General features: G+C 32.7%; 2 protein-coding genes across 5 annotated transcripts; both read left to right on the top strand.

Moving 5' to 3' along the window:
• Nucleotides 1-651: 651 nt before the first annotated feature.
• LOC123015565 lies at nucleotides 652-7,634 on the top strand. 3 transcript variants are annotated; one of them, XM_044415348.1, is made up of 5 exons: nucleotides 652-819; nucleotides 4,401-5,218; nucleotides 5,266-5,575; nucleotides 5,779-6,197; nucleotides 6,245-7,634. In XM_044415348.1, exons 2-5 carry the CDS (start codon nucleotides 4,419-4,421, stop codon nucleotides 7,416-7,418), a joined length of 2,703 nt encoding a protein of 900 aa, XP_044271283.1. In that variant the 5' UTR covers nucleotides 652-819; nucleotides 4,401-4,418; the 3' UTR covers nucleotides 7,419-7,634. The 3 variants fall into 3 exon arrangements, with proteins under 3 accessions (XP_044271283.1, XP_044271285.1, XP_044271284.1); XM_044415350.1 differs by lacking the exon at nucleotides 652-819 and adding an exon at nucleotides 945-1,086; XM_044415349.1 differs by lacking the exon at nucleotides 652-819 and adding an exon at nucleotides 959-1,114.
• Nucleotides 7,635-7,763: 129 nt separating this feature from the next.
• LOC123015566 (odorant receptor 4-like) lies at nucleotides 7,764-9,510 on the top strand. 2 transcript variants are annotated; one of them, XM_044415351.1, is made up of 5 exons: nucleotides 7,764-8,749; nucleotides 8,806-8,905; nucleotides 8,956-9,060; nucleotides 9,108-9,263; nucleotides 9,313-9,510. In XM_044415351.1, the coding sequence occupies exons 1-5, from the start codon at nucleotides 8,025-8,027 to the stop codon at nucleotides 9,370-9,372; spliced, it is 1,146 nt and encodes a 381-aa protein (XP_044271286.1). In that variant the 5' UTR covers nucleotides 7,764-8,024; the 3' UTR covers nucleotides 9,373-9,510. The 2 variants fall into 2 exon arrangements, with proteins under 2 accessions (XP_044271286.1, XP_044271287.1); XM_044415352.1 differs by having other exon boundaries at nucleotides 8,748-8,905.
• Nucleotides 9,511-15,799: the final 6,289 nt, after the last annotated feature.

Below are 15,799 nucleotides of genomic sequence, written 5' to 3'. Positions count from 1 at the left end.
TGACCTCGACACCTTGGCACCAGCTGTTCTGACAGGATTATTTCAAAGTGGTTGAGTACTTTCAAAATTATTAAAGTAGTGAGTTGTTAAAATTGCCGCCGGCCTAAAATAATTTCCCTGACAATTGTTAATTGCGTTCCTTTCGCAAATTTAGTTCACCAACGGCCATTGTAATGAAGTTTGCACGTGTTCAAATCGGCTTTAACTTTGTGTCTCAAAAATGGCCCTACAATACAATCATATTTTTGATTTTTTTAAATCAAATTGATGACCCACTGAGAATTATAGTGGCCTAATCTCAATTAGGAGGAATCCTAATAATAATTAAAAGATAATAGGTATTTTCACTTTTAAAATTTTATTTTGTTTTATTTTTTTAAACCAGTGTTCTATTGAAAACTTCAACAATAATTAGTTGATTTGAGATCAATAAATTTTGAGGATTAGGTTGGTATACAACCAACAAATTACTTTAGTTACAATTTGCTTACAACATTTTTTCACCAAAATAAACAACAAAAATTAGGATTTTTCATATTAAAAGACTTTATTTAGTTCGAATTTATGTGCACTAGAAAATAAAATTGTTAATAAACTGATAAAACAATGATAAAATCAAGCTTGTTCATTTGTTGTATACTCGTATTTCGGGGAAGTACGGTTGTATGTGCATGGCATTTTTTAGATATCAGTGGTACGATTATAGACCTCAAGGACGGGCATTAGAGCACGATCATTACTGCAGTTTGCATTCTTAGAAGTTGGTAGTGTTTCTTCCTTTTCCACTTACAATAATATTTGGATATTTCAACGCTAATGGTAAGTGAGATTGCATATTTAAATATGAAAGTATTTATTACTGATTCAAAATGATTAAGTTGTTATCGATAACACTGTTGATAAAGTGAAAAACCTGTTTGCTAAGGTTATCAAAATGTTTTTGTTTCCACATGCTCTCCATACAAGCCGTTTTGATTAAAAGTGCTTGGATCAGTGAATAATTTAGACATTTAAATATGAGGCACTTTAGACTTTTTTTTGTCTAAAACTGAAGTTGGTACATTTGGGCAGTGAGGGCAAAGTTCTGTAAGTGAGAAGGTATCCATGTTTGATAGTAAGTACCTGATAAGTGATAACCATACCATAATACCATTTACGTCGTGCCATTTCAATCGCCATTCTGTCACTTTTCATAATGTTGATGTATTTTGGCTTTATTCATAACATCCAGTTGTTGCACAGATTCTTTTTTAACATCAAATGTGTGACTTATTTCTAATAATCTAAACATAATGCCAAGTATTAAAAGAAGATTTACTATGTGTATAAAAAGTGGAATAAATTTTTATCTTTTAAGGCATTAAGTACTCAAAATTACAGGGTATAAGATGTTCAAAGTATTGGACCAAGCGGGTTTTTTAAATCATTTGCCTCCAGAAAATAATAATTAATATAAATTAAAGTAAAATAAAAAATGTGATCGTATTTTGAGATTGAAATTTTGTTTTGTTTTTGGGTTATGCGTTTTTTTGTCAAAGTTGTAATTTATGTAAAAAAAAATTCAAAAAATCAAATATTAAGTAGATAGTTTTAAATTATAACCTAAATGAGAAAGGTAGTTTTATAGTGGGTTGCCATTAACAAAAATATTTTTTTTATGTGGCAAATACGACAAGAAGTTAAAACTGCTTAGAATCAACATTTAGGTCTCTATGCTAAATTTCAAAATCATCGGCCAACTACACATCATTTTTCAGAAGAAGTCCAAATAACTAAACTTGTCTTATTCGAATGTTTTTAGCACTTATAAACACCCACTAAACATGCACGCTGCATGGAGGCCGCCACTTGATCCCCAATGATACCAATAACCAAAAAAATAAATTAATATAAAGTTGTTTTGTCAGTTGCATAGCCAATTGTGGCCAAGCTAACAAATAGACAAAAAGTCCTTTTCATTATGTTTCTTGAGTTACTTAGTTTAACCAATTAGTTTTTCTCGGTGTTATTTTATATTCTGTAATAACTCATTGAATCTTATACAGAATTTATTCGACGAAAAAAACCTTCTGTAGTTATTTTAAAAACTACAAATATTCGGATAAAGCAAAATGAGTTGTTTTGACTTCTTTCAAGCTCTACTATCACCTAGTATAACATACTTGTACAATGAATAATTATTATTTTGTATTATGCGAACGCAACAATGGTTTGTCAATGTTCATATTTTTATAATTTTTCTTATTTATAATTTTTTGACTCAGCAATGGCAAAAGCACTTTTTATTATTAATTAATTAATTAATATTATTAATTCGTGGAAATTTATCTGTGCTCCAATTCACAAAAAAATGTTTGTGTTTTAATTTTTAGTCGCATTTTATTAATTTTGTATTTCAAAAAGGTGGATTAGAAAGATTGTGCAATAAATTTTATTTAACTTATTTATTTTTGTAATTTTTAAAAAAGGCTTCTTTCATTACATTTTTAGGATATGTATTAGAAATTTTGAATTAACATAAAAAATTTTGGTTAAAAATGTATAAAATTAGTAAAAAAAAATATAAATTCAATTTATTTTGTAGGTACAGTGATGGTCCATCATTGTTCTGTCACTTCAAAAAAAGATTGATTCAAACCTTGCATCATTGTCAAAACAACTGACGTGCAGTTTTTGTTATTGTCATAATACTGTAACCACTGTCAGGCATCAAACTGTCAATATGCTTTCAATAACATACTTTAGTAAAGTTCGAATAATTTCCCTTTCTCTAGAGGGTATGTCACGTAGACAAATTTTTGCACCTTTATCGATGATAATCTATATCAAAATGACAACCATGCATGACGTTAGTTCCCATATAACATAGCCTGCATAGCGGCGAATCTCATTTGTGGTGGACCAAATTTATTGTCCGGTACACATAATACCAGTGATTATAGTACATATTTTTAATAAAAAAAATGTGATCCACTTCAATTGTGGCGCAGTAATGCTATACTGCTATATCACAATAAGTATGTACCCTGAAATTATGATAGGCGTTAATATCTAATCTTAATCTAATCTAATCTTATGTTTATGTTTGTTTATGTTTATGTTTAATAAGAATTCAAAAATTTTGGTTGTAAGTAGTTCTCGTAATTTTGGAAGGCGTTGAAACAATTTTATTACGGTTTTTCTCCCGTGTAAGGAAGTTTTGACAACTGTTTGGCATTTTTCAATATGAAACGTCAGATTATTTTTAACAGATTTAAAGCAAGTCTAAGCTTTGTTGAGTCTAATTCGAAGAATAAAATGTTGTATTCTACTCGTTTGAGTGTAAATCGGACGCTTTATTCCACCTCGTAGCTGATAAACCACTCGTTATACTCGTGGTTTAAAAATCCACTCGGTGAAATAATGCGTCCGATTTACACTCAAACTCGTAGAATAAATAACTATATTTTTTATTATTTAACCAAATTAATTAACTACCTACACTACAATAGTTATTTTTATTACAAGTGCCTAAATACAGTTTTAGGTACGTGTTACCAACAACATTTTTTTGTTAAAGCTCCCAAAAAAACAATTCACATCTCTTATTAATTAAAAAAAAATTAGCCACCATAGTAACCAAATTGACTTTTTCGTCCGGAATAACTGTTTTTGGGGACTGAGTAGGAGGTATACAGGGTGCGCCAGAACTCACGCCCCAGAGAAAAATGAAAAATGTAAGGTACGATACCAGGAACATGGAAAAAATGTTAAAAAAATTCTATCTATAAAAATTTCGAAGTTATGGGAGTTTAAATTTTGCTCTTTGACTATTTATTTCTGTTGGAAAAATAATTTTCCAAGTTTTTTTGCTACAGGCTATTAGAAGTGGAAACAAGGAAGCTGTAACTCTGTTTAAGGTTATTTATGGCTTTTATTGGGAAAATTTTTGTCTCTTTACTAAATAATTATAAAAAAAAACATATACAAGATCATCAGTGTTATTAAATAGAGATAAAAAAATGTCAAATGTCAAAAAAATAAATGGCAAAATTTTGCATATTTTAGGTATGTACCTAAAATAAACATTTTACGTACTATTTTATTGAGTCCGGAAAAGACACATTTTAGGGACTCAACTATTTTCGGGAACATATACAAAAAATAGATAAATAAATGTCGTCTTATAACGGGTGTTTATTTAAATTTGGCGTCATAGTTGGCGGTGATATAAAGTGTGTTATGAAAGGACCGCAATTTTTAATACACCTGGCGAGTTGTTAAATGTCATATTAGCTTTTAATACGCTAGTTCGTTCACAATCTAACCTTCATGGATAACTTTAAAAAAAAAACCGTGTTATAATAACTTGTGTAAATTCAATACAAATATTCCTTTCTGATTTCTGACTTTTGTTGTAGACCCGCCTATAGTCCAACATGGCTAATGAGGACATTTCTAAGAAATTGCAAAATCTCAATCTAGGGCGAATCCAAGATATTAATATTTTATTGTTGGGCGAAACAGGTGTTGGAAAATCAACATTCATCAATTCTATCGCTAATTATTTGCACTTTAAAAGCTTCAAGAAAGCAAATAAAGCAGAAGAATTACTCGTACTAATCCCCTCGGTGATCATAGTTACCAATGAAAATTTCGAGCAAGTCACTCTTACCATCGGCTCTGATAAAAATGAATTTCAAGAAGTAGGCGCAGCTGGAACTCAAGATGTCAAAACTTACGTTTTCCCAATTGGTGAAGGAAAAACTCGCCTTCGGTTGATTGATTCTCCAGGAATGGGAGATCCTAGAGGTATCGAACAGGATGACATCAATTGTGAAAATATTTTGGCTTATTTGTCCCAACTCAGCGAACTCCATGCTATTTGTTTTCTGATGAAACCGACAACAACTCGAAAAACAATTTTGTTTGAATATTGCGTCAAACAGATTTTGTCACGATTGGAAAAGTCGGCCAGCAAGAACATCATTTTTATTTTTACCAACACAAGAGGTTCTAATTACACTCCTGGCGATACTTTGCCCTGCTTGAAGACTATCGTCGATGACATTAAAACAAAGCCGCCACACGTTGATATTCCTTTGAAAGGTAATATTTTTTCGGTCGACAATGAAGCTTTTAGATTCTTGGTGGCCATGAAAAACAACATCAAATTCAATGACGAACTACAACAGCGATTTGTTGATAGTTGGAATAAATCTTCAGAAGAGTGTTGGAAGTATGTATGAGTTTGATTCAAAGGCTAAAAGTTTAAAGTATTTTTAGGCTTATTTTGTACATTGTTGGAGATGCAGCACACGATCCACTAAAACCTCATCAGCTGTATAATACCATCAGCATTAATGATGCAAGAAGAATCATTACTCAATTGTCTCAGCCTTTGGCTGATATTTCTCAACTTATCTACGACAACATCCGTATTTTAGAACGTCACAAACGTAACTTGGAAATGGAGAATCAGAGTTTGGATGATCTAAAGAAAAAATTATACATTCCAATTGTTGATCTAGAAGTTACTCAACTAACGCAACCCGTAACGGTGTGTACAACTCCCAAATGTGCAGATGTTGTAAAGGTAATAATGAAAGAAAAATAAAAAAAAATTAAATAAAAAAAGAAATAAAGAAAAATTGTAATAGGTATTTGCTCATAATGTACATTTCTTCTACACTAATGCCAAAAAATTACAGTTTTGATTTGTTACTGTTTTTTGTCTTATTATTATTTTATAGACATGCTATGTATTACTTACAACATACTCACATTATATAATTTCAGGTTGGTGATATTAAGAAATGGCACTACCGCCAAAGATGTCACGACCCTTGCTATTTAACCAACGTAACAAAAGAGTTTGTTGGTGATCTAAACTTAATGCATTGTGCGGCAATGAGTGGAAGAACTTGTCTGAAATGTACCTGCGATTTTTCGGTACATATGCATGTATATTATTTAACTAAGACTAAAGATGGCAAAATTGTTGATGACGTCGTGAAAAATAATATTAACCAAAAAGAAGAGGCCCTTCGTGAACGTCAAAGATTGATAGGAGAAATAGATCGTCGAAAGAGAGAACTCGAGGAAGAACGAGAAGCTATTATTAAGAGTACGGCACAGTTTGCCCACTTTCTTCAACACAATGCAATTTCACCATTTAACGATTCTTACAAAGGTTACATTGAATATCTAATATCACGGTAAGAAGAGTTAAACTGAGTTAACTTTCATTAATTACATTTTTCAGTGAAAAGAGTCTTGGTCGTAGTGGTGATCCTGAAGTGGTTCATCATTTGGAACAATTGTTGCAACGTTATGTGGAACTAAAATCGGCTTTTGATCAAAGTCTTCAACTGAGTCAACAACACGGACTTAACACAATTGTTTCATCTGCGGTGACAGCTCAAAGTGTTATGAATACAGTTAGCCAACTTTATAAGTTAAAACATAATGGCAAAAAGATCCATGAGTTGCTAAAAAAACAAAAAGCATCAAGGAATTCCGAGTACGACAAAAGCTGTGAGTACGTGCATCCAAAGTCTTCAGATTTAAGCCATTCGGAGAGCTCGAAAAGGAAATCAAAGAAGAAAGATGGTAGTCAAAGCACTGATACTGAAGGAAATAAAAAGGAAGATAAAAAAAAGGGAAACAAAACTGACGATGAATCGAAAAATAAAAATAAACGATATAACAAAAACTACAATTCTTATCAAAGATCGAACAATCAAGATCAACAAGCTCGTCAACCGCGTCAAAATTTTTCATATAATCAAAGGCGAGAGCCCCCGCCGCCGTACCCAGGCCACGATGTAGGTACCTATCAAGGGTCACACCGTCCAAATACACATAGAGGTGACGAAACCAATCTTGTGCTAAAAGTTGAAGTAAGCCATCCAAGTGGTAGTAAACACCAAAGGAACTCTATAAATTCTAATAATTCTCAAAAATCAAATCAAGACCAGGCTTACTATGATCCATCACATTACCAGGGACCACCCCATGGACCCCCACCCTCCTCGTATTATGGTCACGGGCCAAACGAGTATCACGGACCACCACCATTACATCACCAAGGATACTATGCTCCACCTCATGGTGGTTATGTCCCACCTCAAGGGGGTTATGGTCCACCTCATGGGGGTTATGGTCCATCTCATGGTGCTTATGGACCCCCACCTGGCCCATATCCGCCAATGCAGCCTCCATATGGTGCACTTCAAGGCTCCTATCAAGGACATGGTTACGGAACACATCACGGCCCATCTTATCAAAGAAATTATCAACCAGGTCGTGGTCGCCAACACTTTAAAAAAAACAAGCAAGGAGGACATCGTAACAAGTCAAAAGGAAGAAACACTCAAGAGAAGAAGAGTGGAAATGAGAAGAGTGGTCGTTCCGATTCAGATTCAAGTAGCGAGTAAGGTTTTGGTATTTTTTCTTTAAACAAAGGTTTATTGTTTTATTGGAATTGTGTTTGCTTGAAAATAAATTTTAACTATTTGTTAGCCATTTAAATAGTAGTTTTGAAAGTCAATTTTAAGTCAAAACAAAATTTTCTTATTTTTATTAGTTGCTCTTTAGAGTAGAGTACTGAATATGCAGGCAAATAGTTTTTAAATAAAGTTTTCATTGTATGAGTTGTCTTTTTTTATTGAATTATTATTGTCATCAACAAACCAAAAGGTTTGAATAAAAATTCATACTTCTCAAAACTCTCCTCAAAAAGTAAGTTAGGAAACGCACACCTAAAAGAAGCCTAAACGCATACCTAAATTGTCTTATTAACATTGCTAAATGTTCTAAAGAAAATATAGCAGACACAGTTATAATAAGCCGTAATTACTATAATATATTTGATTCAAACTCCAAATTAAATATTATTCCGTTCTTGTCGCGTGCCTCAACTAAATTAAAACGATTTTTAATAATTTACTGTACTGTACAATCGTGGATGAATAATAAATCAATTACTACTTATAAAAACTCAAATCTCTGGTGATACAAATAGTCTTAGTGCGCACCTCAAGATGGAAGACTTCGACTTTTTATCTTCTCTTCAAACAAACCTTTTCTGTTTAAGATGTGTTGGAACGTGGCCTTTACTTAACACTTACAAACTAGATTTCTACACTTTGTATGCAGTCACATCTATAACAGTTTGTATGTTCGGCCACAATTTTTTTCAAACAGTCAACATTTTTTTCATTTTCAACGATCTAAATACCCTCACCGCTGTTATCTTCGTCGCGCTTACTTGTTTGGTAGCTATTTTAAAATCACTGCTATTTATTTTTAATATGAGAAAGCTGAAAAAGCTTTTATTGGTTGATATTAGACAAAATTTGTTTCAACCAAGAAACCGTCAACAAGCAGTTATGGTGGAAAACAGGGTAAATTTTTGGAAGAAGGTTTATTATATTTTTTCTGGAATGGGTATCGCGACTATGTTTTTCTGGACTATTTTCCCAATTGTGGATGGGACGGTTCAACAACACCGGTTGCCCTTTTTGGCATGGTACCCCTTCAATGTCAATGCATCACCGTTTTATGAAATCACTTATATTTATCAAATAATTAGTGTTTTTTTCATTGTTATCGTAAATATGAATTCGGACATGTTATTAGTTGCTTTAATGAATATTCTTGGGGTGCAATGTGACCTATTGTGCGATAATTTGAAAAACATACATTTTAGTGAAGATATAAACGAAGAGTTTCTTCGGTGTATTAATCACCATACGCAAATCTTAAGGTACCTACTTACGTCCAACATTATTTTTTTTATTAAAAAGAAATTCTGAATTTCAGTTATGCTAACGATTGCAACAAGTTCTTTAATATAATCGTTTTAGCACAATTTTTCACCACTGTAGCCTCCTTGGGACTGACAATGTATCAGTTGACAATTGTAAGTAATAATATTGTTGAAAGTTAAAATTTTTATCCATACTTTCAAAGGTTACCCCCTTTACCAGTGAATTTTATTCGTTTATAGTCTATGGAAGTGCGGTTTTAATGGAAATATTCTTATACTGCTGGTTTGGAAATGAAGTGGAATTTAAGGTAAAAAAAAATAGTTTTCTCAATTTTGTTTTTAGTCTTTTTTCTAGAGCTTCAATATTCCTTTTGCTGCATTTGAATTTGATTGGACTATCAGTAGTATCGGACTGCAAAAAAAAATAATTTTTTTAATTGCAAAAAGTCAACGACCAATAAGAATGACTGCCCTTAGCTTGTTTCATCTATCACTGGAAACTTTCGTTAAAGTAAAATTAATAATTAAGTTTAAATGTACTCACTAATTGATGTTTTTAGATTTTGCGTACGGCTTACTCATATTTTGCCCTTTTAAACAATGTAAATTCACTAAACTAATCATTATTTATTATACTTAGGAATGAAAACATATGAAACTACTAAATGCGGTCATCTTTTAACAAAGCTGTAATAATTCACTTTTGTAATAATAATAAATTAATGTAGATTTTTATTCACATTTAGTAAAAGCACACTTATCCATCAACATTGTTTTAATACATGAATTAAAATCGAAATATTTCTTTGTGACGCTTTAATATGTTATCAAAAAGTAAAATTATTCAATAAAAATTCACTTTAAATAACTCTTAAGTTGCTTTATTTTCCTTGCAACAGTTTTCATTATACATTTCAAATTAAATATGCAATGAAATATGAATATGAAATTATAAAAGCAATTATCTTAAAAATACGACAAAATTAAAAATGTATGCTTTTCGAAATGTCGGCCATCATTCGCATTAAGTCGTTCAATTAGTATTATTAATTATTACAAAATCTTCGTTATTACCTATATATATATATATATATAAAGGCTTCTTTTATGGGAAAAACCAGATGGCACAATAATTTTTTTAAATAATTTACCATCGATCATTAATTGACTGCAACCTACTAATTATCTCATTTTTTAAATTCAAATACAAATTATTAGTTGTGAAATGTAAAACCTTGCTTAAGTTTGTGAATAAAACATTTAGAAATTGTAAAGAATAAAAGTCTCCTCATTTTACTTAATAATAAGTGGGTACGTAGACGTATCGCATCAACTAAAGCCATTTAAATAGTCTTTTATTTATGTATTTTCAAAAGATTGTGTGATTTATGTCCATGTCAAAAATTTTAGAAAAAGGTATTGCTACGATATTGGGTCCGCTTCTATGTACAAGATTATGAAAAACGCCCCAAGCCATATGTCCATTATTTTTAAAGATATCACACTAGGTAGTGCGGATACGTGTGTCGACCCTAAACAAAATACAGGTGCGCCAGAACTCGCGCCCAGAGAAAAATGCCATATAAGGTAAGATACCAGGAACATGGAAAAAATGTTAAAAAAATTTTATCTATAAAAATTTCGAAGATAGAGGGTTAAAGTTTGCACTTTGACTCTATTTATTTCTGTTGTAAAAATAATTTGCCAAGTTTTTTTGCTATAGGCTATTAAAAGAGGAAACAAGGAAGCTGTATCCTAAATTGTAACTCTGTTCCATGTTATTTGTGGCTTGTATTGGCAAAATTTTTGTCCCTTTACTAAATACTTGTAAAAAAAACATATAAAAGATCATCAGTATCATTAAATATACCATTGAGCCATTCCACGAGAAAAGTAAACCACATTGGAAAAAATTAACAGAATCTAATCTAAGCCACTTAAGTGAAATTAAGTAAATTAAACGTTCTATTTTAAGTGTCAAGCAGTTTCAGTATCATTGTCACAATTTTAATATTACTTATTGTTTCCGTACATGCAGCGGCATTTCATTTATTTAAGAATACTCCATTATAATCTTGTAGGTGCTTGTCATGGTTACTACAGGTATTTAACCAAAAGCTAATGTCATTTTACAGAGGTAATATTGATTGTGTTTTTAAAGTGTTTGCAATTTTATTAGGGTGTGTTAACTATTTTAATTTTTTTGTCCCGTCCGTTAACAAAAACATTTAAAAATTCCCATCAAAACTTTTGTAGGGAAAACACGAGTTGGTTTTCTCTCTTATTAAGTACTTAATTCAAATAAATGATGCTTGGTTTAGTTCATATTACAAAGTCATTAATATTTTTTTCTTAAATTAATAAAAATGTCCCCCCGTTATCAGTTTTGTTCGAACGTATAACGCTATGCATAAAGATTCTTGAGAATCAACTAAATCAATTCAAACTTCATTTTTATGTAAAAAAAGTCCAAGAACAGTACTTTCAGTCGACAAAAGAAAGTATCAGCTTGAATGAAGTCGTGATTCAAGTTCACTTCGCTGAAAATTACTCTTTGGTGTCACAAGATGAGATACAAGCTGCCCATTGGTCACACAAGCAAGTAACAATTTTTACATGTGTTGCCTGGTTAACCAACTCTACAGAATCATTTGCAATTGTTAGTGATGACTTGACCCATAGTACCTACTTCTTTTAAAAAAATAAGGCCACCATTACCCTGAGCATATGAGATAATAGGAGCCAGGGGCCATTATTACCCTTAATCACAAAAATCACAGATATATGTCTTTTTCGATCCCCCCGAACAAGCTTGATGAGCCCATTTGCCACAAAAAGTGCACTGTAACCAAAGCTCATTATTTTTCCCGAATTCTCCACAAACTAAGTAAATATCGCCATCAATTTCTTTATCCTCGTCCGTTTCATATAGACTGTTGTGTTCATCACTTTCTGAAAAGTCGCCTTGCGAATGAACCACAGTTTTTGTTTGCCGTTTGCGCAACTTACTAGTGGTTGGACTGTCATCGCTGAAAACTTGCCGTTTACATTGCTGAAGCTTTTTATTGCTAGGTCTTTTATTTTTCCTTTTATTCTCCTTTTCCTCTAAGACGTCCTTGTTTGGAGTTGATGTTATGATTTCTGAATGTTGTTTCTTTGATTTGCCCTTCCTTCTTCCTTCGTTTCCACCTACGGGAACTGTTCGCATCGATGGGATAGGCAACAAATCAACAAAGGAAACATTTGCTTGATTTTCAGGTCTCTGGACATCCTCTGGTAGATGATCAGGGGTCCTTTGAACATGGGCTGCCATAATTTCTTCTCGTGGCAGTGTCGCCTCACGCTCAGGAGGCTCTCTATTCATATTCATTTGAAGCTCTGCCGGTGCGAAATCTTCGTTGGTAAATACATCCGGATTGTATGGAAAGATACCACTAACTTTAAACCCATTTATTGCTTTCTCAGGTGTGGCGATTCTAATAAAAGCGTTGTTGAAAAGTTGTGCAACTTCAAAAGGGGTGATCTTGGTATGCGGATTCGATCTCATATATTTATCGCATTCCACGTTATAGGCTGTTTTTAGTGATGAATAAAATGTGAGATCCAATGGCTGGATCTTATGCGATGTATGGGGTGGTAGCGAAAGAAGAATGATGACTTTATCGTTGACAGCACACTTCACTGCCTTATCTGAAACCCTGTAAATAGTTCCCACGGGTCCTCCTTTTTGTAGCTGGATATTCATCGTTTTCTGGCGTAAATCAGCATGGGTGGAATATATGCACCACCGGCACTCATTGCACAGACCGCGGTTATTGTCCTTCCTCTCTCCCAGCTAGTTGCAAATCCAATTTGCTTTTGACCCTTCGGTGCAAGAACTTTTGATGGAATCTGCACTGTTGACAGGCCCGTTTCGTCCACATTATAAATTTGTGACGGTCCAAGTTCATTCTTTTTCAAAATCTTGTTTAAATTTTGGAAAAATCTTCTAACTTCTGCTTCATTAAAGGCTGTAATTCTATTTATACTAGTTGCTTCCGGTTTTCGTAAAGAAATTGTAGGACTTATAATACCAATCATCGCCAGCCTTTTCTTTGGCCTGATTAAATGGGCACTTAATTTGATTTCTGGAGGCATAAGTGAATGCAGCCTTTTTAATGAGATCTTTGGTTAAACCATAAAAAAGATTTGATAAGTGAATTGTGTGTGTTGCCAGCTCTTCTTCTTGTTCCTTAGTGAATACCGCATTTCGTCCCAAACAAGCTTGTTCTTCATTATTCATTTTCAATCTTTTCTGTAATGTGCTTCGTGGAATACCATAAGTTCTAGCAGCTTCTCGCTTTGCTGTCCCTCTTCGAATTGCACTTAGAGCAGCAGCTAACTGCTCTTTGGTCCATGAGGCCTTTTGAGTGGTGCGTTGGTACTTTCTAGGCATTGTCTGAATCAATAAAAGCAAATAAAAACAAATGCTTTCACAAATGGGTAATAGTGGCCAAGCCCTTATTACCCAGTTTCCTGTGGCCTCTATTCCCCCAAATCTACCGTATAGGTTTTGAAATATAAAACAAAGTCTCACGAAGCATTATGACCACGTATGATAGTATAGGCATAAACAGGATTTAAAATTGTTGGGGAAATGATTTTGCAGGCCTTCTAACCCTAATAACAGGGAATACTTACCACTTTGAATAGCAGGCACAGCTTATAACAACACGGCCATGTGACTAATATTTGCAGATAATATCGGAGTGGTACCTAAGTTCGCGATGAACTTCTGGCGGTTGTATTATCTAATAATTAATAGATGGCGCATGCACTTAGTTTTTATATATCTATGGTCAGAATGGGGAAAATCGCAGGGCCACTAATGCCCCGACGGCTACGAATCCCCCAAGTCCCCCTATATTTTTTTATTTTGTTTGCAAAAGTTTTTTTACTCAAGAATTATTGTTAATTTGCATGTTTTCTATAAAATAAATTATTAATTGTAAGCATATTCTCAATTTATATGCCCACAAACTGCAAAAATGCTTAAGCGGCCACGAATCCCCCAAACTCCCCTAAATATGCCGTCTATGTTTTCATAAAAAAAGTAGTACTGCAAGATAAATTTAAAGAGATTAACAAGATTACATTTTTTTCTAACAGTTGTGCGGCACAATTTAAGAATAAATATACTCTTCTATACTTTTTTCCGACTGATTTCGGCATCTCCGCGGAATGGAATTTCTTTGCCACGTCACATAGTAAGGGGGCTGTAGATGGAATAGGAGGTCTAGTTAAAAGATTTATGTGGATGGAAGTAAAGTCAAGAAAATCGGAAATCAATAGTGAGTATGACTTTTACCAATGTGCCAAGACTAATAATAACTAATGTGCATGTAATGTTAATTACCAAAAGCGAAATACAAAAGATTAAAGAAATGTTGGATGGAAGATGGCAAAAAGTATCCAGAATCCCTCAGGTCCAATCAAAACACTGTTTTAAGGCCGAAAGTCCGCATCGTTTAATCATCAAACGTACTTTTAAATCATCAGCAGATGTATGTAGCATTCTTACTTAGCCTAAGTTTCTATGCCATTTGTCAGTTATCGTTGATGTTTTTTGAATGTTGGTTTCATTGGTTAATAAAATTATTTTCTAAATATGAACCCTAGAATTAAGTTATGTCTCCGTCCGTTATGTCCCATCCGTTAACCAGTTTAAAAATATAAACATTTCTTCTATGGTTACAATGCTCATGATTATAGTATTCCGCATTAGGATAGCATTCAAAAATTAACATGCAAAAGTTTCAATGTCCGTTTATATGCCAAATTGCAGAATTTAAAAGAAAAATCCTATATTGCTCAATCATAGAATTTTTTCTTGTCCCGTCCGTTATCAGTCTTTTTTATTTACTATTAATATGAAATGAAGCTAACAGAAAAATAGTGCTGTGGTTTCAAGTTCTAGTAACTATAAGCTAACTATGCATTCGTATAAATTGGTATTTAGGATGAGAGTTTTTCTAAATTTATTTGAACAATACATTTTTTTTTGCAAAGTGTCCCCTCAGTTATCGTGGAATGGCTGCATTGTTTTCGGCGATAGAAATCAAATATTATTCACAAGTGAAATAAAGTACTCACAAGTGAGTAAATTTCACCATTATATTATGTTTACTATTATATTTTTATAGGTGAATATTTTACTTGAATGACACTTCATTTTTTGGATAGTTGCACCTGTAAGATAAAACGTCGTATATCACACGTGATCGAAATGCCATTATGAAACTCGTGAAACTTATAATATAATGTACTATTATTTAGAGATAATTTTATTAAAACTAAATGAACTTTGACTTTATAAGTTGCCTACGTTTTCAATTTCATAAAAATCCGTTGTTAAATAACAGAGATATTAGACCCGAACGTCTTACGTGGAACACTTGTATTGCACATTCATTAATTTCAAATATTTATTATTTCAAAATAATGTGTGAATAATATGCAACATACCTCGTGCCACAGCCATAATAATATGTAATTATTTCGGATGTGTCAATAAAGCCGGACAAACGTGACGTGTCATGTAAGGTAAGATACCAGGAACATGGAAGAAATGTTAAAAAAGTTCATTTCTTTTTTGACATCTGACATTTTTTTGTCTATTTAATGATACTGATGATCTTATACCGGGTGTCCTAGGCAGGCTTGGATATGGGAGATTAACATGGGAAATTAGTTTTTTTTTTCATATTAATGTGCATCAAGTAGGTTGTAGAAGTCTACATGAATCTTCAATTTAAAAGCCGCTTTACACAAAAAGTGTCATTAATGTCATCTAGAACAAATTTTTTCACATCAACAATGACAAAAGTCTTTATGTTTGCTATCCTATATTAATTACGTTGTTAATTTTAATTATTTTTTGCTACATGAGGTACACAATTATTTGAAAAAATAATTTTTAGGGAAGATTGATGTTATGATTGTTTGAATTTTCGCATGGTTGCCACCTTAAAATGATCCCTTTCAACGACTACTTCGATACACATTAAT

The sequence above is a fragment of the Tribolium madens genome, unplaced genomic scaffold (assembly GCF_015345945.1).
Source record: "Tribolium madens isolate multiple individuals breed KSU strain unplaced genomic scaffold, Tmad_KSU_1.1 Scaffold_19;HRSCAF=116;Tcas5.2_LG9, whole genome shotgun sequence".
NCBI classification, from domain to species: Eukaryota; Metazoa; Arthropoda; class Insecta; order Coleoptera; family Tenebrionidae; genus Tribolium; species Tribolium madens.
The sequence above is the reverse complement of the archived record's forward strand: the minus strand, read 5'-3'. Positions and strand labels throughout refer to the sequence as shown.